The 25,797-nt window shown below is 37.2% G+C and overlaps 1 protein-coding gene across 1 annotated transcript; it reads right to left on the bottom strand.

Moving 5' to 3' along the window:
- Positions 1-3,708: 3,708 nt before the first annotated feature.
- Positions 3,709-22,520, bottom strand: LOC135156364 (ADP-ribosylation factor 2-like). The gene is made up of 5 exons (XM_064108659.1): positions 22,312-22,520; positions 13,086-13,261; positions 12,039-12,149; positions 10,005-10,129; positions 3,709-7,465 (listed from the first exon to the last, which is right to left on the bottom strand). The coding sequence occupies exons 1-5, from the start codon at positions 22,503-22,505 to the stop codon at positions 7,304-7,306; spliced, it is 768 nt and encodes a 255-aa protein (XP_063964729.1). The 5' UTR covers positions 22,506-22,520; the 3' UTR covers positions 3,709-7,303.
- Positions 22,521-25,797: the final 3,277 nt, after the last annotated feature.

Raw genomic sequence — 25,797 nt, 5'->3', positions numbered from 1 at the left:
ATGCCCTAGCTGATAACGATCGATATTCACACAAAAATTAATAACCATAACTTATCCGCAGCCAATCATAGCTGATGACGTATCCAAGATCAGAATATCATTGTACTGGTGCTGAATATTATAGGCCTATCTTAGCTAGACGAATTGACGCGATCCCCGGTCTTCGGTCTTCGTTTTCCAGACACCCGACAACAGGTTTGGAAAACGAAGACCGAAGACCGGGGACATGCGTTATGTCAATGGTAGTAAAATTGCAAATTAATGTCAGCCAATTAAGAAGGAAAAACCAGTTCACAGAATGTAATTCTGGAAAATGGAAAAACGGCATACTGGTCTAACTGGTCGAGTTCACTTTACTGGACCAGTTAAGAATTAAACTGGTCTGAAATTACTGGTCTAGAGTTAACCTTTAACTGGAAATTTGAAACTGGTCCGAGTGATTACTGGAGTTTGTTACTTGTCTCAGTGGAATAGTGGTGTAAACTGGGAGACCTATCCCGCTTCAACTGGTCTAACTATACTATTTATTGACACAAGCAACATGACTTCATTATCAGCCAATTAATGTATTCTAGATCAGAATATTCTTGAATTTGAGCTGAATAATAGAGGCCTTCATAATGACATTTATAAGTGGTATCTTAGCTAAACGAATGCGATCCCCGGTCTTCTGTCTTCGTTTTCCAGACACCCAACAACGGGTTTGGAAAACGAAGATCGAAGACCGGGGACCCGTGCATTGTCAATGGGAGAACATTGTGTCGGGGCAAGGTCCAAAGTCCATTCTAACCCGCGCACGTGTTTTGTACACACTTTGCACTGCTTTGTACACACTTCGGGCGTGAACTACAAACGCTTTCACACGAGTGTGATACGAGTCCCCGGTCTTCGGTCTTCGGTCTTCGTTTTCCAGACACCCCACAATGAGGGGCGGTGTTGGTGGCCTGGTACCCCTCCCCCAGTGCACCCGCGGATATGTGACCCCATATTTCCTTCATATTTGCAGAATAATCCCCTCGTGTATATCGATCCATCTTTTAACCAGTAGCCATGTCAACCCAATCACCTCCACACACACACACACACCCCACACACACATGCACACACCCACACCTGCAACCACCGGCCCAACCACCTTTACACCCACTCAAACCCAAATGCAAGTTTTCATTTCTGTGGCATCTTCTACACCCACTGTAAGCCATAATGGTACGGACTTATACAAACAGGGAGTTCACAGCTAATATGCATGTTCTCTATTCATTTGACAATTAAAAATAAAATAAAGAAAAGAAACTTACCAAAATATGTTTACAAACATATATATGCGTAGATTTGTTTCAGAAGAGAAGTATATGGCGTCAGTGTAGACCAGAAGTTTGTGTATGTAATAAATCCAGAACGTAAAATTGGGAATATAAAGGTAATCGTTTTATGGACTCATGCATGATCGCAGGTGCACGTCAATAAAACGGCTCCCATCTGCAATACGGAGTTTTTGCAAATGCAACAGGGACGAATTCAAGAACAAAGTAAATATTATTGACAATGCCCGTCATTGACAATGAGCAGGTGAGAAGTAGTATCGAAAATTGGTGAACGGCAACAGCAGTTTCGTCCAAAATTTCGGAGCTGACGAAAGAATGCAAATATGTTGTTTTTCTAGAGGCCAGGACTAAACTGCTTTGATTCACCAATTTTCAACAAAGACGTTTTGGTTGTTCTTTGTCATGTAAGGCGATTCTATGTATACATATGTTCTTGAATCCGTACGTCGTGCACCGTGAAAGTAAAAAGTCTCTATTGATATGTCGACGCATATTCAGTGGTGAATCGAGGGATTACATGCATGATAGGGCGAGAGGAATTCAAAAATTGTATCAAGATAATTAACAGGTCATAAAACTTTGCTGCGCCCTGTATAAGTATATGTATGGAAGACGTGGGAATGGCATGGGGTCCCCCCCCCCCCCCCCGGGTCCCTCGCGCCTCGTTTTGTCTGACAATGGCCTACCATATAATGGGTGCTGTAGATTGGGTTTTGAACAATGATAAAAGTTATGCTTCAGCTGGATCAGAGCCACTGTATCGAAGCATTCGCTTTGATCCAGCTGAAGCATGACTTTGGGTCCAGACAAATAAAATATTATTGGCATGATTGAAAATCTGTTTATCCATGGACCCTTAAGCCCCCATCACACTTATTCCGAATCAAGCAGAATTGGCCGGATTGAAAGGACTGTTGTTCGACCACCAGTTGGTCATTTAAATCTACTTCGAACAGCGTTCGAAAATACCCCTCGAATGTTTTGAACATGACCAAAACCTTCGGGACGGCCAAAAAAAAGGCAAAAATATTTCGAATGCACTCAGAATGCAGTCAGAATATTTAGAATATCCAAGAATGTAGCATGAATTATATATCTGACTCCATTGCGGTTCATTTTGACTAGTGTATGATGATTCTCACCTGGTCAATTTACTGAATTTCAACTCCAGTTTGGTGAATCCATAAGTACCTCCCCCAAATTTCTAGATTTTTTGAATATTTTTTTCGTTCCAGATTCTGCTTGATTCTCTGCTGATTCCGAATAAGTGTGATGGGGGCTTGAGTAAGGTCCATTTAGTTATCTGACAGTCTGATCGGGTCCGCCCGAGCCACTAATATAACCCAACTCTGTGGTCTCGTGGTTAAAATAATTAAGGAATCGGCGTTCTAAGCTATAGGCCTATAGGGCCCCGGGTTCGATTCTCGGCAGAGACAATTTTCGGCCAAACCAACAATCTTTTAAAGGGGCTTTCACAATCGCTCATACGATCGTAATCGCAACGGTTGTAAGCAGTCGCACCATCAATTGTGAAAGGGGCTTTAAGGGAGGATACCTCTGGCAAACTTTGATTTAAGATACCACCATTATTCTCCCACCCGATGGTGCGTCGATCCAACAACGAAAAAGGGAAACCGGAGTTATTCATAAGTGTGAAAGAAAAACAAGAAGGGAAAGGTACAGGGGGAAGAAAGGAAACAAAGAGACAGAGAAAAGGAACAGCCGGGGAAAGAAAAAAATGTAAAAATTGGGAAAGAATGGGAGAGAAGGAAGACAGGGAAAGGGAATGAGGGAAGAAAAGAGGAGTAGAGAGGGGGGAAGAGAAGAAAAAGCATGAGGGAGAAGGAAAGCAAAGGAAGGAGAAAAAAAGAAAGAGAAGGCGAAAAGGAGATTTTATAAAAAAGGAATGAGAAAAAGAGGATTAAAGAAAAGGGAACTAAGGGAAGGGAGAGGGTCATGAAAGGAAGGAAAGAGAGAAAAAGTGATAGAGTGGAAACGGAGATAGTAAAAAAGGTAAAGGAAAGATATTCAAAAGAAGGAAAACAAATGATAAAGAAAAGGAAAGGCAGATGTAAGAGAAGCCCAAAAAGGGAGAGAGCAAATAAGTGAAATGAAAACAGAGAGAAATAGAAGCAAAAGAAGAAAAAAAAACGGAGAAGGGGTTCTAAAGGAAAGAAAGAAAAAGGAAGGGCAAGGGAGATGGCAAATAAGGGAAGAGAAAAGGGAAAGGGGATCCTCCACCTCCTCGGTATTCCCCACCCCCCCCCCTCGCTCTCTCTCCCCTTTCCCATTTTTACTATAACTAACATAAGAAACACAAGTTATATTTTGAAATCCAGAGACTGAGACAAAAGATATGAGGAATAAACCCTCTTTGAAATACTTTTTAAACATTTTTAATAGTGAAAATTTGTCATCACATTTGCCTAAAATTCTGGAAATCATCTACAATAAGACAATAATGCAGTACATACATAATTGGGATTAAACTACAGTACTTGATAGTACATAAATGTGTATTTTAAAACAAAAAAAATGCCTGTATGGTAGATGGACCCCACCTAAAAATTAGGATTACTGGTGCGAGCACAATACGTGTTGTCATCGGTTAAGAGCAGGAGTGGCATTTTATTTCGTGACACTCTTTGTTTACGGTATTTAAAATCAAAATACCTACAAGATGCTTACAATATATAAACAGAACATAATACCCCACTGCCTCAATGTATATACATTATCCCAGTACAACATGCATCTACAAGAAAATAAAAATAAATAAATAAAAACATACAAGCATATCATATTAGGGCTTTAGGATAAGCCAGTAATTCAAATCCAATAAAATTCTTAAGCATGAATATACATTATGATTATAACAATATATTAATATTTCCTTGTACCATACTTCCTTTACTGTTTTGTACGTTAAGATGCCACTAATGTTAGAGAACTTAATAAATAATGTGTATGTACATGTATAACATGTACAGACTACTGGGGGGTGTTTCACGAAGAGTTAAGTATGACTTAGAGTCACACTTAAATGTCCAATTGGGTGCCATATAAAAGGAATCACATTGGTCAAATCATAAATAAGAGGACACGTGCTGTGTATTAATCAGTAAGATCTTGTGTTACATATAATGTGCGTGTTAGCACTAAGCATGACTTTAAGACACACTTTACCCTTTGTAAAACACCCCCCAGTTTTCATACAAGCATCCACCTTCATGGTCACTTCTCCTATAAAGGACTGTATGAAATGAGGGTTACTTTTCAGAATACAAAATCAGTAAATCCTAAACAGCAAGTCCTATGTAGGTTTTTTTAAAGCGTGCTCTTTGTGAGAAGACAGAGTTGAGTCTCCATCTATAATAATGTTAGGGTCATTTTAATTCAATGATAATAATAATAATAGCTGGATTTATGTACATGTAGCACTTTTTGCCACAAAATACAAAGCGCAACTATCAGTATGAGTGGGAGCATCGTGGTCTAGTGGTAATGACTCTCGTCTTTCACTCTGAGGGACATGGGTTTGCTATCACTTTGCTTCCCAAACCATGGCATGTTTTCCTTCAGCGAGATATTTACCCACATTGTGCTGCACTCATCCCCAGGTGCTCGGTGAATGGGTACCCGGTAGGACGCAATTCCTCAAATGCTTGAGCGCCTATATGGCGGGCTTGGCGGCTTAGCTACAGCCGGTTTATTAATATGATACCAAATGTTAAGTGCAGTAGGTTATATCAATATAGTAGCTGCGATACATAAATAGTCCATATTATTATTATTACCCTGGCATTAGCTCGAGCTACCACTTTATCAGCAGCGCTAACTTATATTCAAGGAATTAATCCTATCGGGTACTCATTTACCACAACTCGGTCAAGTTCAGCACAATATGGATCAATTCCTTGCTGAAGGAAATTACACCACTTTCCTGCATTGGGTTCGAATGCAGGCTTAATGGAATGAAGGTTATTGTCTCATTCCAATTTCACTGGTTGAACCATTTTTTTGTACAAAATGGAAAATGTGATATACGATAAAAGTGAAAAACACTTTCGAAAAACAGTTACTAATGATTTATATAATACACATGGAATGTAATAATAGTGAGCATCACACTATGAATCCCACACTTACATGTACAGCAACAAGAAGATGAAAAAGAATGAATAAATAAATATAAAGTTTTCCCACATCTATTCAATCTTAAATGTTAAAAAAGATATTGAAATGGAAGTTTGGGAATGCTGTTGTTGGTCTACTTTGACTATAAAATATTTTCTCGAGTCTATAATTTAGACCGTGATTTTATGATCAAACCACATATAAACAATTTGATCGTTTAATATTGAATTATGGGTCTGCTCCGCTTTAAAGAAAGCCAATTTTGGTATCATTGAGCACCACTGCACGCATGGAATACACACATGAAAACATGGGGCTGGTTCAGATTTCACGTCGCAAATGGACCAACATACCGTTATACCGTTTCCGCGACATTTTCTCCTGCGACAATTGCTCAGGGCTTTATTTTGTCTATGATTTGGGGTTAGGGTTGCAACAGGGTTTTATTTTAGGTTTAGGGTTAGGTTCAAGATAGGGTATAGTGTTAAAATCCATGGTTGAAGTTGGCGATTCCATTTAGTGTGTGGAATTCATAGTGGAGCAATTGTCGCCAGAGCAAATGTCATGGAACCGTTTTATCAAGCAGAGAGGTTGTAATTTTCATTTATTAATGAATGTCGGGTGACTGAACCAAACTGGAAATGCCAGTAGTAACCGTAGAGCATCTGGGTGGAGAGTGGCAAAAATAGATTAATGCCAATGCAATTCAATATAGATACAATATTCCTGCCTAGATTAGGCAGTTAGATATGAACCTTAACTTTTTTTTTACTCCACTGACCGTCAAGAATAAGAATACATATTATTTCATTCTATTACGTGTGTTCCTTTTCAGTTTTGATGCCACATGTTATGATGAACCATATAATCAAGAAAGCTTTAATTTCTGTGTATATTTCCAATGGGCTAAAATATCAGATTAATATAGCTCTTAAATAATACATATTTCAAAATTGAAACACCAATGCATGTTATGTTGCCATAAATATGTCCTAACATGGAGGCCGAAACAAACTTTAACTGGAGAACATAAGGAAAGAAATTAAACAAGTCAACCTTTTCCTTTGCTAAGAACCATGTATTATACTTGCACAACTCCAGAAGTAGTACAAAAAACTGTTCAATTCACACAAAGAACTGACAAAGTCAGGACTCTTGATAAATAAATGTATATCTCTGCTTTGGACCAACTTCTTGCTCATTTAATTTTCTTTTAATTGATGAAATAGCACATCATGTTCACAATGGACCGGTGCTATGATCAATATGTAACATACAACATATAAGAATCGTTTCTGCTACAAAATGGCACATAGATTTGCTGGAGGTTTTTTTTAGTCGGTCAAATATATGACACACATAAAACTGCCCTGCATTCGCATAGAGTAAAACTTTTTGCATGTTAGGAATATGGTAGAATAATAATGTTCCTAGGAATAGATTATTTCTAGATAGATTGTTATCTTAAGGGGATCGATGAGAATTTTAGGAAACCTCAGATTTCAAACTGCTTGTTCTAATGAATATTAAAGCTTTCACAACCATGTTTAAGCTACATGTACCTTCTGAACATGTTACAGTCTAACTGTGTAAGAAAAATAAATCCACTCTGGTCGACTCATTTTTGGAGCAAAGGTGATATGTATCCTAATAATCTTTAATCGTCTGGATTTAGGAGAGTACTACAGAGATGCAAATAATTTATAAAACCCTCTCTCTCTTTTGTACAAAGAAAAATCTCACCACCATTTCAATTTGACTTTTTTTTTCTTTTTTGGGGGTAGCATAACAGTATTACCACCTACACTGATTTAATGGACAGCAAGTATTTCCATTCTTCAGTTACTCTTTTTAAGTTCGTTGGAGAGCCAGTCTAGACCTTCGTAGAGACCATCTCCTGAGGTAGCACAAGTTGACTGGATGTACCATTTTCGGCTACGCGTATTTTGCAGCATTAGGGCCGTGGACACATCATCAGCGGTCATGGCATTGGGAAGATCCTGAAATGAAGATACAGAAAATACAGAATTTGATTTGAAAAGGTTGTACATCACATAATGAAATAAAACAAATAATCATTAACATCTCCAAATCATGGCCAAAGAGTGATAGGGCAAAAGGAAGGAAGGAAGGGAGCAAGGAAGGAATGAATGAAAGACAGGAAGAAAGAGGGACGGAAAGAAGGAAAGAAAAAGAAAAGAAAGAAAGAGAAGAAAGGAAAGAAATAAAGAAAGAAAAAAAAGGAAGAGGAGACAGGTAACAGCAACAAGTGGAATGCCTCTGGCGGTCTCACCTGCATCACGCGGTTCAATATAGCAGCAGTGCTGACTTTCAAAACTACTATAACTCGCACAAGATGTTCAGTGATACTTGGTTACTCTTATGTCCACGTTTTATGAACTAGACCAATACACTTAGAGATATGATGGTAATTCAACAAATACCCCCAACATGGCCATAGTTCATTGACCTTACATGACCTTTGACCTTGAACATGTGACCTGAAATGTGCACAGGATGTTCAGTGATACTTGATTACTCTTATGTCCAAGTTTTATGAACTAGACCAATATACTTTCAAAGTTATGATGGTAATTCAACAAATAACCCCAATTTGGCCAAAGTTCATTGACCCTAAATGACCTTTGACCTTAATTATGTGACCTGAAACTTGCACAGGATGTTCAGTGATACTTGATCACTATCATATCCAAGTTTCATGAATCAGATCCATAAAATTTCAAAGTTAAGATGGTAATTCAACAGATTCCCCCAACATGGTCTAAGTTCATTGACCCTAAATGACCTTTGACCTTGGTCATGTGACATGAAACTCAGGCAAGATGTTCACTAATACTTGATTAACCTTATGGCCAAGTTTCATGAACTAGGTCCATATACTTTGTAAGTTATGCTTCGGTTAAGATTTGTTGTTGACGCCGCCGTCGGAAAAGCGGCGCCTATAGTCTCACTCTGCTATGCAGGTGAGACAAAAACAGGGGGGGCGGGTAATATACAAATATACCAGGTTTGGGTATAATGTAAATATTTTATCCAAAGTTGGTTCAGCGATTACTCTTTTTGCCAAGAACGAAGTCCCTAGTTAAAATAGCATTGCCGGACCAAAGGATGATGAATACTTCCACTATACTTTCGAAAGAAATGCCCAGCATATTTGTTTTATATCCCTTCCATATTAAAGTTTGAACAAAAAAATATTAGTAATCTAGTCATAACTAACCCATCTCCATGATCTGGAAAAAATTAAGATCGGTTTAAAGAGATGGTCCAGGCTGGAAATATTTATATCTCAATAAATAAATTAAAATTCACAAAGCAAAATGCTGAAAATATCATCAAAATCGGATAACAAACAACAAAGTTATTGAATTTTAAAAATTTGCATTATTTCGGAGAAACAGTTCTAGGCATGTCTTTATGAATATTCATCAGGTGGGCTGATGATGTCATATCCCCACTTGTACTTTTGTATTTTATTATATGAAATAAGGTTTATCCAAAAATTTTCTACCAAGAACTAAAACATTTGGATTAACAACTGATTAAGTTTCAACCTTTTGATATTATGTTTTTGTCATCGTTCAAAAAATTTGAAAGAAATTTTGGTGCCAATATCCTTAAAAGGGCAAACGAAAAGCAATATGAACGTAGTGATTTCGTGGGGTCTAAAAATGCCAAATTCTTTTGAATATGCAATTCTTGAAAACTTCCAATTGGGTGAACTTCAAAGCTAAATACGGGTAAGCAAAAAAAATAAAGTACATGAACACAATTATGTTCTTTTTTTTTTTTGCATATTTGAAATATTCAGGTGCTAAAGTAACTCTGTGCAAAAGTTTGTGAGGAGGACATGGATTTCATTTTGGCTTTGGAACTTCCTTAATACATGTAGCTCCGCTTTATGCAAAATTGGCTTATCATCTTTAATAGCTAGCTGATTCCTGGAAAGGTTACATTCTGTATGATGAGATTATTTCTCCCAGATTTCACTTTTCTAGTTGGGAAGCTCTCGCGTTAAGTTGAGATGATCAACAGCACAGGGGTGTGAGGTCATAGGCTATCGATAACGCCCTCGACATCGTTCACGCTCTCAACACTAATACTGAACTTGAAATCACCCAATGCCCCATAGATAGTTTGCCAGGGGTATTATGTTATTGTATTGTCTGTGGGTCCAGTTTTAAATATGTGTGCGTTTGTTAAAAGACATAAAACGATTCATCACCATAAAGGTGTACACACTGCATCTTTGTAAACAAAATAGATCAATATACAAATGATGAATGTTTATGAGTGCAACGGACAGAATACTTCATGAGGTGAAAGATGAAATGATCCATTCAATGAGGCGTAGCCGAGTTAAATGGATCATTCAGTTCATTTTTCACTGAATGAGGTATTCTGTCAATTGCACGAATAAAACAACATTGTTTGGTTTACATGACACCTAAAAATAGATTCCTGAAGATATGTCATCATTGACTGATGAACAAGCAATTTTACATTTCAAGAAATTACCTGTTTGTTAGCAAACACCAGTAGATGAGCATCTCTGAGTTCATCTTCATTTAGCATACGGTTTAGCTCCTCTTTGGCTTCATGTATACGTTCTCTGTCATTGCTGTCTACAACAAAAATAAGACCTGCATACAAAAAGAAAAAAAATAAACACATCTTTTCTTTCCAGGCAACGGGTAAATTTCCAAGCGTTCACTGCCACACATTCATGTTGGTTATACACGTATTAGTGTCCTCACTTTTGAACTTAAATAGATTTCATGATTTCACAAAGTTGGGTTTTTAACACGATCATTTATGATATGGTGACAGTTGACCTTCATTTTAAAAACTATACTCGTGAAACCATTGTTTGCTGAGCACTTCTACTTGAGTATAGCATTAACATGCAGATTATCCAAACCAGCAATCGTCATCATGGCCCTGTTGCAGAAACGTTTTTTTTTGGCGCTCAATGCACCATTGACAATGTTTTTAAACCCATCAAATAGGCGAGTTTGTGACTCACATTTGAGGGTTTTTTTTTAAAGTAACAATCAAGTGTACTTGTTTCAGCATCGGGCACCAGAGCAGTGACACATAAGCCTTCATTGTGATTTCTATAACACATTGAAAACCTGCTTCAGGAGTAAAGCAACAAAACTGCTTATGGGCAATTCCATAGGTTGGTGGACATGAGCTCAATGTGTCTTTGTACATAAAGCCCATCTGAACTGTAACGTGAGTAACCACTTTATCTGCACCTCTTGTAAAAACCATGTGTTCTTTATTTTTTTAATTATATACATATTTGTCTCCCTAATATATTTCTTTGAAATGGATATAATCAACTTTCACAAAAGCCTTGCATGAGGACACTTTTCACTTATGTCCACTTTTCATTTTATGCATGTCCAAATCATGTAACATGAGTAACCGACACATTTCAAAGATTTGCCAAGAGCATAATAAAATTTCCCAAGTTTTGTTTTTATACAAAGGATAGTCAGACTGCGTACTATGTTGTGATAAAGAGATGTTTAGTTCCTATCAATAATAATGGAGTTACAGCTCCAAGTATGAGTCAAGGTGTCTCCAAATGTAACGTGAGTAACCGTGGAATAGCCCTTATATATGTTGTACACTCAGTAGAACATACCTATAGTACATGTATATATGACCAGCCACCCCAACACCAACAATCAGTTGCCAAAATTAATGTTGAGATCTATTTTCCTTGAGCTTGAAAGAGCACATCCGAAGCTTTAAAATGATATATATAAACTTGTCAAAATTGATCAACAATAACCCTCACTAGTACTTGATTGAAAGGAAAAGAAAGTCAGTGAGAGCTTCAACACTGCATTTTGAGGTACACTCAAGCATGAGATATACATGTACACACTGTGCATTCTCAGTTGTCCATAAAAAATGGTGTCAAAGACCCAGATTGGCTGGCTCCTTCAGTGCGCCTTTGAATGTCTTTGACAGATACATGGCGCTATACAAATGCTGTGTATCATCATCATCAAAGAAGCTCTTTTATCTTTTCTTTTATTCAACTTTACAACTTCAGATTTGCACAGTATGAAGGAGAAAATAATTCTTTCACTTTATAAGCTAGCAGACTAACTTTCTAATTTTTCCTTTTGGGAAACCAAATTACTATTTTGGCTATTTACAGATACCTTTCCTGGCGACTTTTTTTGGGTGACTGTTCACATAACATACGTTTTATTTGGTAAAGGAAATAATCTGTTGTCTCACGATGCGGCAAACTGAAATTACGACGTTTCGACTGCACCTGCTAGTCTTCGTCAGGCAATGAAGTGGACAATCGCTGCGTGCGCCTTTTATACCGTAAGCTGGGTGCCGGAACCACAGCGATTGTCAACTTCATTACCTGACGAAGACTAGCAGGTGCAGTCGAAACGTCGCAATTTCAATTTGTCGCATCGTGATGAGACAACAGATTATTTCCTATACCGATTCTGTACTACCACGATGATCAACATCTTCTGTACTATATACGTTGTATTTTACAATGATTGATACCTTGTGTGTTCTGGAAGTAATGCCTCCACAGTGGTCTGATCTTGTCTTGACCACCAACATCCCACACTGTAAAGCTTATATTCTTGTACTCCACCGTCTCTACGTTGAAACCTGCAAAATATCACATAAATCAATGATAAATATGGTAATCAATACCCATAACAAATATTATACTACTTCTACTACTACTACTACTAATAATAATAATAATAAAACTAATAAGAATGATGGTGATAATAATAATCAATCATAGGTCAACATATATTGCACGCTGCATGTACTCCACCTCAATTGAAAGGACTGAGTAACTTTGTGAATGTCAGTTCATGCAATAATGTTTCAAGGGGAAACCCTGAACACTTTCTTTCATACACATACAGATGCTTCACAATAAGTAAAAAAGTTTTTTTCCCTCCTAAACCATTTTCGTACAGAGGAATATGCGTCAGTGCCTCTTTCATTTCTTTTCCAGAGGAGGTCATCATGACCTCATTTACGTCCCACAACAATAAAACAAGGATATTGCAGGCTGAACAGTAAAGGGGGCATACTAAAAGAGGTCTGAGAAAAAAAATATGCCATCAATTTTTTTTCACAAGGAGAATTTGGTGCTCATTGGTGGGAGATTCGTTGCTCAAAGAGAAACTGAAGGAGGAAAAAGCAGTATTTTGGTGGCATTCTCCCACCAAGATAACCTCAGGACACCTGTGCCCCGTTGTACAAAGAGTTACGATTGATCCAATCAATCGCAACTATGGAAGGCCAGCAAAGTCAACATATGAAATGCATGTTTGTTAAAAAAAAATCTAGATATGAATCCATATCCATAAATTCATTGATTTCTTGACAATTTGGGGTGTTCTCATTTGATTACAAAGGAAATTTTGCAAATTTCCTGTCGAAAAAATTATGACACTGATGGATTTCCAAAGAGTTACGATTGATCGGATCAATCGTAACTCTTTGTACAACGGGGCCCTGGAGTCACAATTCCTACCGTGGATGGTGAAAGCCTTGACCACCCTGGGTAATGGACAACGGTCTTACCTATCGTGGGAATAGTTGTGACAATTTCTCCAAGCTTGAGTTTGTAGAGGATTGTGGTCTTTCCAGCAGCATCCAAGCCCACCATCAATATTCTCATCTCCTTCTTGCCGAATAAATTACTGAACAATCTGGTGAAAGTCCCACCCATGGTGAAGCTCACTTTAGTGTCTTGGGATCTAGAATGTCAAAGTAAAATGGAATAAATTATATGTAAATTATTAACAAATACTAAAATTTGAAACATGAATATAAATTAGGCCTGGGACGAATGTCAATTTTACCATTAGATTATTTCCTGAAAAAACAATCGAATTATTCGATTGTTCGTTGGGAAGATAGTCTTCTAAGCCAATAGTTGACCTAATTATGAAGACCTCCCCAAAAGGGTTTCAATAACATCTAGGGTGGACTCTTAGGTCCAAGTTACGTCTCTGTAAACAACTCATTCATGAAGTATTTTTTGAGACAGACACACATGTGGTACCTTTTACTTAAATTGAAAAATTCATCAATTGCCCACACCATGGCCCAACTCCCACCTGTGGCACTGCCCACGATGTTAAAATTATTTGCAAAATATTTTTCATTTGAAGTACCTCTCAAAATTACAATTTTTCATCATGTGAACCTATAACTGGGTCTATTTTGGGAGACTATCGACATCTATAATTAAAGGACAAGTCCACCCCAACAAAAAGTTGATTTGAATAAAAAGAGAAAATCCAACAAGCAAAACACTGAAAATTTCATCAAAATCGGATGTAAAATAAGAAAGTTATGACATTTGAAAGTTTCGCTTAATTTCACAAAACAGTTATATGCACATCCTGGTCGGTAGGCAAATTGGCAGACTGATGACGTCACCCACTCACTATTTCTTTTGTAGTTTATCATATGAAATATTCTAATTTTCTCCTCCTTGACAAGTGAAACAAAGTTTTGTTTCTCCCTGAACATGTGGAATTACCATTATTTTATTATGGTTAAGTTAAGTTGGTTCTTATTGTCAAATTTGTAAAAATTGAAATATTGTATTATTCAAACAATAAAAAACAAAAGAAATAGTGAGTGATGGACATCATCAACTCTCTCATAGGCATATCGCTGAGTTGTGCATTTAACTGTTTTGTGAAAAATAAGCAAAACTTAAAAATGTCATAATTTTCTTATTTTACATCCGATTTCGATGAAATTTGCAGCGTTATGTGTTTGATTTTTCTCTATCGATTCAAATCAACAATTTTCTGGGGTGGACTTGACCTTTAAGTGATGGTACGTGTTGGAATGTTGTTTTGATTGCGTGAGCGGGGGAAGGGCCGTGGCTAAAAAGAGATTGCATTGTTTTGAAACATATAAAGAATTCGCTATCTTTCTCTCTCACACACACCCACACAGAGATGGGGAGGGGTCAATTTGTTTCTGAAGTCACGACCTTACGTGGCCTCTTCTTTGTCTCCCAAAAGTTTCATTGGCCATCGATTGTCCAATCATATATCGGCTCAAGTCAGCTACAATGTAGTTGTGTGTGTCTGTACTTTCCGTTTTAAGCACACATACATGCAACCATAGTTATATTCACCTATGCATACAACATACATTGTGTATTGAGGGCATGCGAGGCCGGGTGGGATTAAAATTCTTGGACCTCTTTCAGGTTGGTGTTTAACAGTGAATGTGATACAATCATTGTTCATTTTTGACAAATTACATCGGTAATATCATTTTTAAGCCTGTATCAAGTAATTAAAAGCAAATGTTGTCATTTTGTTACTATTTCTTGAGAATTTGAGTTATCCCAAGTGTCTAATCGGGGTCTGCCGAACATTCGATTAGTGTAAATTTTGCTAATCGATTAGCGATCGGCGGCAAGCCATTCGAACCATTCAATCAATCGATGTTTACTCCCAGGCCTATTATAAATAATTATTATAATATAATCAAGTTCCAAATTTTATAATTTGTTAAATAATAATTTTTATCTATAAATTGTTCTTCAAAATGGCATTTTGTAACATCGCTTATCGAAGGTACGTCATAACGAAGCGGTTCAAGGGTCAAGCCTATTGTATTTGCGGTGTTTACGAATGGATCGAGGGATCTACACAAGATCGGTCTGGTAAGACACCTCTCAATTTCATATTTATACTAAAATATTTTAACCCCTTCTTACGCATTAGGCGTATGAAGGTTCGTAGATAAATAAAATCAAGAGAAACAAACCAATTTCACCCTCTAAATATGGATTTCCTCGCTTATGCATAGAACCTACAGTATACGGCAATTGTTTCAAAGGCTTGTAAAAATATTTTTAAATATCATCACGGAGTCCTCAAGGCTAGGGGATGACTTTTGATTTGTTTTGATCATCATTTGGGCAAGACTTTCATATGTCCCCTCCACTAAAATTGGAAAAAAAATATGGAGAAGGTTTATCAAGAATTATCTGACATATATCTTAACAGATTTAGGAAGGAAAAGTTGGATACATACCAAAATATGGCTTTATTCCCTGTACAAAAATCTTGAGTGTGTGTAATTCCCAATGGCATCAGTTTACTTAGTCAGAAAAATAAATACCCAATAGTCAATACTCTTGGAGAATAGACTAGTCGTAATATAGGTTGTTATATCCCTTACTTAAGATTGTTGTATTGAGAGTGTACACAAGGAGAAAAAGAATAGTTTTACTACGAAAAACGTTTGCCATGAAATAGTTCATTTTCCTTGCTTACGTCACGCATAGTCCATTTTTTCCCTAGGGAAAAAGTGAACTATACGTTTTTTGACCCCGCCCCCTACTCGATTCGCGAGCTGTGCGGCGCGATGCGAGCAGAGCGCTGCTCAGCCCAACGGTACTCTCTACTGCATGCCACGGGAAACTTTCGGCGAGCTGCACTAACCAGGTGCGCTCGCTGAACAGACGATCAATACGGCAAGGCTTATTGTTTTCTCAACTTCTCAACGATTGTTCCATCGACTTCTTAAAAATCGTTTTGCTGTAAAAGTCGGGTATCGACGAAGAATATCGTATGAAGAATACATATGAGTGGAAGGGATATAAAACAAATATACAATGACCCATTCTCGGAACTGGCTAAAACTATTTGCACTCAGGAACATCACATAGTACTATTCTCCCTCGGGCCGATGGCCCTTGGGAGAATAGTACTATATGATGTTCCTTCGATGCAAATAGTTTTAGCCAGATCCTCGAGTGTCATTGTATATTTGTATAATAACCGTTATGAAACCCATAGCTTCCAACAATTCCTGCTAGCTCATTGAATAAGGAGACAGACTGAAGAAGCCTCGTTCTACAGCTAGAGGTTTGAATCCAAGTACCAACCACAAGTAAGAAGAAAAAGAGAGCAATAGAACAGGGTTTTGGAGAAGTATTTTTTTTTATTAGTGGAGGGGACATAAGGAAGTCTTTCCATCATTTGAAAGGAATTTAGCGGTAACTGAAGTCTTAGCCCGGGGGAGTCACTCTCCACATGGCCTGCTACGCACCCCCGTCCAGAAAAAGTGTCAACAAGAGTGTCGCTACGGCGAGCACATAATACGCCCGTCTGTAACGCGGAAAATGGAGCTATTGGTCAAGCAAGAAAAGTGGAAGATGGCGACTTCACAGGTATTTGACCTTCTGACCGCAAAATCAATAGCATTGCTAGGATCTACCCGGTATGCTAGTATCATACACACCAAATTATATGAGCCTAGGTTAAGTTCAACTTAAGTTATCACGTTAACAAGGACTTCAGAAGGGTAAGATGAAAACATGTCACTGTGATCTTGACCTTTGGCCTTTTGACCTCAAAATCGATAGGCTTCCTGGGATCCATGCTAGTATCATACACACCAAATTATATGAGCCTAGGTTAAGTTAAACTGAAGTTATCGTGTTTACGAGGACTGCAAAAGGGTAAGATGAAAATATGTCACTGTGACCTTGAGCTTTGACCTTAAAATCAATAGGCTTCCTGGGATTCATGCTAGTATCATACACACCAAATTATATGATCCTAGGATAAGTAAGACTAAAGTTATTGCGTTTACAAGGACTGCAGAAGGGTAAGATGAAAATATGTCACCCTTGACCTTTTGACCTCAAAATCAATCGGCTTCCTGGGATCCATGCTAGTATCATACACACCAAATTACGAGCCTACATGTAGGTTAAGTCAAATTGAAGTTATAGCGTTTACAAGGAAAAGTTAACGGACGGACGGACGGACAACGAGCGTGATACCATAATACGTCCCGTCGAGACGGGCGTATAAAAAGGGTCCTTTTTCAGGCACTCAGGCGTCGACATCTTTGGCAAAAAGGGTTGCATTTCAGCACCATTCGCTGATAAATCGCTGATTAGGGTAGCCTTTCTCACGCACTTCACGCCATTTAGGGTTGCTAATTTTGTTATGAAGATTACGCCATTTATGGGTGCAAATTTGAGTAGATCTAAGCCATTTAGGGTTGCAAATTTGGGCAAATTTGAGGAGACCCGGGAGCAAACCTAAGCCGTAAACACCGTGAAGGGCATGATTTTAATAAAGGGATACAAAATAACCTTTGCACATGCCGGCCACCGCAGCACTTATGAGAGTTACCCCCGTACAGAAGTTTACTTGAATGAAGAGTACCTGTAGATCTACATGTACAGGAGAAATGTATTTTGTTGGTAATGCCGGGTTTTTTTTTTGTTGGTCTTTTTCGTTTGATTCATATATTGCTTTGTTTTTTATTATCAATAAAAGGATTAAAAGAAGATACAGCTAGGTTTAATTAATGTAGAAGAACTACATATTTTTCAACTTGTATTAACTGGTATGGATTCCATTTTTCAAAGTTTTGATAAAATCAATTGGTAAAACGAATGGTAGATCTAAGTGATGCATCAGTCAGTCAAGGCAAGCAATATTTTTCACTTGCATTCATTAATTTTGGCTAAAAGATGGCTATTCAAAGTGGCTATTAAGAGATGTGTCCTTAATTTAATTGGCCCCTAACTATGGAATAGTTTAGACCTGAACACACATAATATACAATTTAATAATACTTTTAAAAGACAATATAAAAAAAAATTACTGAGCAATTATTGATTTCTCTAAACGTGGTTTTGTACTATCTGCTTATTTGATTATTTATCCGTTTGTTAATATTTTTTGTTTTGTTTTGTTTTTATCTTTTGTTCTGTTTTGTTTTACCTTGAAGTTTATTTCAAGTTTGTTTAATTTAGTTTTTTTTGGTTTTAAATAAATGATTATTCTTATCTCTATTTATTCTTTGGTACTTGTCGTATCCATACCATATACTGAATTTTATTTTTAACGATTGATATTTCTTCGGTATGTGCAATTTAACAAGCCTTTTTCTGGCTTTTATGTGCATGCCCAATTTCCATTCATTATTTTGTTCATCTATATTTTTATAATTATGTGCCAACCATAATTTTATCATCACCAATATTTTTTTGTATCAGTTATGTTCTGTTGATACCTTTGCTTTGTTTTATGTCATTTATTTTTTCTTTGTGTATATATACTTTTGTTCTCATTTTGTTCTTTTTAATGAATTTGGAAATAAATGCTGAATTGAAAAAAAATTGAAATTGAAATTAATCATGTTGGCCTTACTCTCATTTTCAATAACTTCTTAAAATTAAATATTTTGTATTTATCAATTTAACATCAGTCATTCAGTATGGTATCAAATTAATTGATTTCGATGTTTACGCCACTTAGGGTATATAGGGGATTTCCCTGTTCACACCACTTAGGGTGGGTTTCTCTTGGGTTACGTCATTTAGGGTAGCAAATTTAGTTAATGAAGTTACGCCATTTAGGGTGCATTTCTGAGGTTATTGGACACGGGTGGGTAGCAGTCCATGTGAAGAGTGACACCCCCCCCCCCCCCGGAGTCTAAGGAACAATATTTCTGAATTTTATATATTTTCTTGTCAAGTTGCACTCACACGTATTGCAAGTTAGTATACTTTACTAACCTCGCACTACGAACGTGTCTACATGTACGCAGTGCAGTGGATATTTTAGTTGTCGGTTAACATCGCTTTATAACGGGAATAATGTTAGCCAAATCTCATTTACTCCACGCAAATAAAATCTATTTTAATTTTCCATTGAAAAGCAAAGTAGAGCGAGCAGTGCGGTGACTATTATCGCAGTTATCTTTTTAATTTACATCACAGACATGACAGAGTTTTGGTACAAGTAGTTTGAGAGAACATCTGATTCCGGCAATTATACTCCCTAGCTGATCTGCTTATTTCCTCCACTCAGCTTCCCTCGTCCAGCTCTGCAAGTCTTCACTCTTCCCTTTTTGTATGTAAACAATTGCCCCTTGCCACCGTGCCACGTGTTATGACTCGAAGATTTATGATAATGCTGGCCGGTCGACCTCCAAACAGCCAAATAAAAGGGTGACACTCGCGTGGTGTTTGAAATTATCTCAGACTGCGGTTAGATAATTTTGGTAATAATACCCAAGAGAGTGGTGATATGAGAACTTTATCTTACGTGGATTAAGATAAGAACTGTAACAACCCAAAACAAACACATTGTTTCGTTTCGCTTTCACTTGATTGACATGATTCCTTTCATTCGCCAGCTATACTGTAGTTTTCTCCCCTTTCAGACATATGACCTCTTAGCATAATTTCGAAAGTTAGGTACGGCCCTGTTTCGTATGGTGGGGTGGGGGGGGGGTTACCACTCAAAATCTGACAGATTTTCACTAATTTTACAGATCCACGGCCAGAATAAATTAACTGAAAATAAAAACATCCTCTAAAAAGACTAAAATACATATTCATCGGAAAATAAACACTAAAACAGACTAACCTTTCGATAAAAACTAATATAATGATATGAAATGAATAGTTTGCAATAAATTCGCGGCCGTTCCATGAGGAATTGCCTTAGGTATCTGGAGACAATATTTTTTTATTTAGGTGGTTCACTCTTAATTACATGAATTATCGAAATTCATAGCGGCTTGCTGTATTGATTAGTGATCAAAACCACCAATCAATTTGATTTTCAAATCTCAAATGATCTGAAAAAAAGATTGAAATCATTAATCATGTACATGTATGTAAGCTTCAAATACTTACGGATTTATCTCAATCCATTTATCAGCTATAGGCACTATTTGCAGCCGCTCTTGATTTTTATTCTACATTTGCAATTACTATTTTAAGCATACCAGTGCTTCACAATGAACAAACGTGAGTGATTTTTGGCTGGCTCATCATAATATCTTAAAGTAAAGCACATCAATATGACAGTGTCTTTGAATCTTCAAAAATTGTATGATATATTATTCTATATACGCCGGGGCGCTCCAAGAACAAAGCGCGACTACTTCATATTCATGAAGATAATTAAAATGAAAAAATGATTGACATCGTATATCATAGCGATATGATTACTTTCCACATAAAATGTTTTAGAGATGTTACAATCTTCAACAATTTTTAGATCAATATTTCCATCCAACCATGTCACGCCAGGGCGGCCCAAGCAAGCGTGACTAGTAGGCCTATATTTTTCGGAAGGTAATTATAACGATCATATGAATACCAAATATCAAATGTCTTTTGACATGTTGCGAATCTTCAACTATTTTAAGATTATTTCATATTATTGTATCACGCTGAGGCTTTGTTCATGAAAAACACAACATGATATCACATCATAAATCATTACAATGCCTTTAGGCAAATTTCTAAAATATTAAGATTTATCATTATATACCACCACATCACGCCATGATGCGCGATGCATAATCATATATTTTTCAGAAGATCAGTGTAACTAATTATAAGTTGTACATCGATTTCACATCGTAAATCATATCGATATGATTGCTTTCCACCTAAAAATTTTCAGAGATTGTTAGGAATCTTCAACAATTTCGAGAGTTGTACCATGATGTCACCAAGAACAAACATGGCCCGTATCTATCCATAAAAATATGTTTTCACCTCGTGATTCGTGAATCATATCGATATGATTACTCTCCACCCCAAATGCAGATTAGTTAGAGTCTGCCACAATTAAAAAATCATCATTAATCTGTTGTATCACGCCAGAACAAGCGTGACTCGTAACAATATATCGTCATGAAAATATCATTTCACATCAATATCAATTCATATCAACAAAACACAAAAAAATGTCTCCACCTTTACATAAATCTTCAACAATATTGAGAATATAATTTAATATCACCATCACGCAGGGGCGCCCCAATACCAAGTGCGACTCACAAATTTATGGAAGACAGTAAAATGATATTTTTTTCACATCATGAATCAATGCCGACATTTACGATCGTTAATTCCACCTCGAAACTTCAGCCATCCATCCGTTAACGAGTATCGCTGCTAGCTGTATGATCGCGGCCGATTTTGTAAATATTTTGTTTATTACTTTTTACATTTCCACCCCAAAACTTCATCCACTCATCCGCTATTCGCTAACGAATATTGCCGCTGACTGCAGTGATCGCGGCCGATTTTGTGAATACTTTGTTATTATTTTTTATGTTTCTATCCCAAAACTTCATCCACTCATCCGCTAACGAATATCGCCGCTGACTGCAGTGATCGCGGCCGATTTTGTCAACATTTTGTGATGCGCGCTCGACAGCCAGCAGATTTTAATGTAGGCCTATTCCTTTGACGGCTTTGTTTTTTCATTTCGCCGATTCGTTTTTCGATTCGATTTCGATTTTTGAAGCTTAACTACCGATTCGATTTTCGATCCAATTATTGGTCCGATTTACAACATTATTTTCATCCCACCTTTGTGACTCGGTACCAATGTCCGAACTGGTTCACCGTCTCGATGACGATGTTCGGGTAGGTGGAGCGTAGTGAAGTGGAGTGGACATGGTGGACCCTGCACGCACATCGCTCGAGGTACACGATAGCGAGCCGTCTGTGTACGAGGAGAAATTTAAAAAATTAAAAAATGTTGAAAAACTCCTCGAAACAGACGGCTGCCAGCTGTCTATGCAGTGTTCTGCAAGCAAGTTGATGAGCTGTGCACGTCCGAGTGTGACTGTGAGCGTGGACGGACGTGTGTTGTCTCGCATGCAATCCAACCAAAAAATGGCAGGAGTGAATGGACTGCACTGGTATTTCAAGACATGCAAGATGCCTTTTTTAGTAAAACATGTAAAATAAGAAATTTGTCGCTCATACCTTAAGCTGTGTCTCCCGTGCGGATAAATTGGAAAACTAAGGGAGAAATCCGGTAGATCTGGCGATGAATTCGTGTGTAAGAAGGCGTTCACACAGTAAGGATCCGTCGACGTGGAGGTACACTCATACTGCGATCCAGACAACCCGACCACCGGACAGACCGTCCTGAAAGTGAAAAAGCCCGACCTGAACATTGGACAGCACGATCAAGGTTACGTTGTTCAGGGTAGAGAGCATTTTGCTGGCAACTTGTTATCATCGATTTGAATTCTTATCTGTGCTACAAAAAGCACCATTGGCATTAAGTAATAGTATTCATTATTAATTCGTGACCTGAACCATGGCATTTAGAAAGAAAAAGAGGCACTTTTTTGCTGAGGGTTACAAGAGCAAAGATAAGTTAGTTCCCCATAGAGTTAAATCCTCTATTGATTTTACTCAGTGGCAGCTAGAACAACTGGAAAGTTGACCAAATTATAAACGAACTCTTTAGTCATATGTTTACAATCATACGGAAAGTCTCATTTGATGATAATTATCATTACTATGTTCTCGATCATTTTTGACCCCATAGTTTACTTTCCCATTACTTTCTACATGTTCTTGCCGATAATTTACCTATGATAGGCCTACATGTAATTTTTCTCATGAGTTTTCATTACCAAAAATTTGACAATTCTTTGACTTCCACTGGGCCACAGCACTCCTATGAAAAAAAAAATTCGAAAGAGTAGTCCAACATTTCCCTCCTCAACATTTTCTTTTGCCCTTCAAGTTCAACCCTTCCCCCTCCCTTTTTTCTTTTTTTTGCCAGCCACTGATGCCGAAAGTTTGTCAGACGGCAAAAATATGTCGACGAACGCTCTCCGGTCGAGCACTCCACGATTGTGGATCGGGATCTCGTATAGGTCGATCTGTCTGATGGTCGAGCTGTTTCAGACCCATCAAATCACAATCAATACATCGACAGTAGTCCTCAACAGCATCATGGGGATCGTCTGCTGTGCAAATTATACCGTTCGCTTGTGTAAAGTGGTCTGAATGCACCGCCTACGGCGCGGCTTAACTGCAGTCTGCAGAATAAAGAAGGCACTCAAAGAAACAAGAGGGAGTCTCGTATCATTTAACATATTACAATAATAATATTACAACTTTACAAGAGTGACTCACTGAATGTATATTTACCTATTAGAATTTAGATTTAAAATCAATCTTGCGCCCTCTCTCTGCATGGTTTAAAGGTTAAAGGAGAATGAAACCCTTGAAACCAGCTGAATCCATATCAAAGAGAAAAATCAAAGAAACATATTGTTGAAAGTTTGAGGAAGATTGAATGAATAATAAGAAAGTTATGAGCATTCGAATATTGAGATCACTAGTGCCATGTAGATCCTCCCAACGGCAATGCGACCAAGATCTGTGATATCACACACGTACAACTCCCTCATTACTTTAGTACTTATTTCACTTATATTATCACTTTTATAGAGTCTATCACAAGGTGAGGTGTTCTCTTTATGAGATGACAAGTACAGAGGTTTCACAACATTATATCATTGATGAATCGTTTGTCATATGATTAGAATGAGCAAAAAGAGATGTTTTGGGGTATATTTTCAGTGTCCAAATGGGAGAGTTGTACGTGTGTGACATCACAGATCTTGGTCGCATTGCCAATGGGAGGATCTCCATAGCATTAGTGATCTCGACATTCAAATGCTCATAACTCTTTTATTGCTAGTCCTATTTTACTCAAAGTTTTGTTGATCTTATTCTTTGATTTTTCTGCTTTCACAAAAGCTAACTTGCTCCAAGAGTTTCATTCTCCTTTAAGTCCACCCCTGAAAAATGATGATTTGAATGAATAGAGAAAAATCAAACTAGCAAAACGTAAAAATTTCCTCAAAATCGGATGTAAAATAAAAAAGTTGACATTTTAAAGTTTCACTTATTTTTCACAAAACAGTTATATGCACATCTCAGTGACATGCAAATGAGACAGTCGATGATGTCCATCACTCACTATTTTTTTTTTTTAATTGTTTGAATTATACAATATTTCATTTTTTACATATTTGACAATAAGGACAAACTTGACTGAACCATATAGTTTTAAAACAATGATTATTCCACGTGTTCAGGGAGGAATTAATCTTTGATTCACTTAATTGACAATGAGGAGAAAATTAGACTATTTCATATAATGAAAATACAAAAGAAATACTAGTAGTGAGTGGATGACGTCATCAGTCTTCTTATTTACATACCGACCAGGATGTGCATATAACTGTTTTGTGAAATTAAGCAAAACTTTAAATTGCCATAACCTTCTTATTTTACATCCGATTTTGATGAAATTTTCAGTGTAATGCTTGTTGGATTTTTCTCTTTTTATTCAAATCAACTAATGGTTGGGGTGGACTTGTCCTTAAAAAAAAAATGCAGAGACATGCAACTAGGCGTTATGTGGGGCGTTGTGGCGTGCGCCTGTAATCCAAGCTAAGTGGGGGAACTTAGAAATTGATGCAGAGGTTTGAGCCCTATATGGTCACGTCTTTTGGATGGTGACGTTAAAGGTCGGTCCCAGATGTAAATAATCATATTTGATTGATACACATCTGACAAAATTGAAATACACACACACGCTCTGTTGGAGCACTTACTTTATATATTTAGTAATTGGATATTAGATATCTCCTTTAAAAAGATCATACCCTAAAATTTGCAGCCCATTCCATGTTTGAGAATGTCTTTAAAGGTCAAGTCCACCCCAGAAAAATATTAATCTGAATCAACAGAGAAAAATCAAACAAGCATAACGCTAAAAATTTAATCAAAATCGGATGTAAAGTAAGGAAGTTATAACACTTTATGGTTTCACTTCTCTTTCACACAACAGTTATAAGCACAAATCTATGACATGCAAATGAGAGTTGGTGATGTCCCTCACTCACAATTTCTTTTGCTTTTTGTTTGAAATATACATTTGATTTTTTTTTTGTAGATTTGACAATAAGGACCAACTTGAGTGAACCATAGGCATAAAATGTTATGACAATGGTAATTCCATGTGTTTAGGTAGGAATGAAATTTTTTTTCACAGGACAATTAGAATATTTGGTATAGTGAAATACAAAAGAAATAATGAGTGATGTCATCAGTCCCCTCATTTGCATACAGACCACGGTGTGCATACAGTATATTTCACCCCAGAGCCCTTTATAGGGCACCCATTCATACTTTGTGGTGAAGAGAAATGGGATATCAAATTGGCATGCACTTTGGGGGGGGGGGATTTCCAAAACTAAAGATAGGCTTTAATTCAAACGAACTACAATATAATAAACTATCTAACACATGGGAATACTCCATAAAAAATCACACAACCAGCCTTGGAGTTTATTAAAACAATCTTTATTTCAAGTGGGCATGTCAAATAAATATGTTCCTTTCCAGAAACATAAGCCTCAATTCAAAATACAGTCA

This window comes from Lytechinus pictus, chromosome 13 (assembly GCF_037042905.1).
Source record: "Lytechinus pictus isolate F3 Inbred chromosome 13, Lp3.0, whole genome shotgun sequence".
Lineage (NCBI taxonomy): Eukaryota > Metazoa > Echinodermata > Echinoidea > Temnopleuroida > Toxopneustidae > Lytechinus > Lytechinus pictus.
The sequence above is the reverse complement of the archived record's forward strand: the minus strand, read 5'-3'. Positions and strand labels throughout refer to the sequence as shown.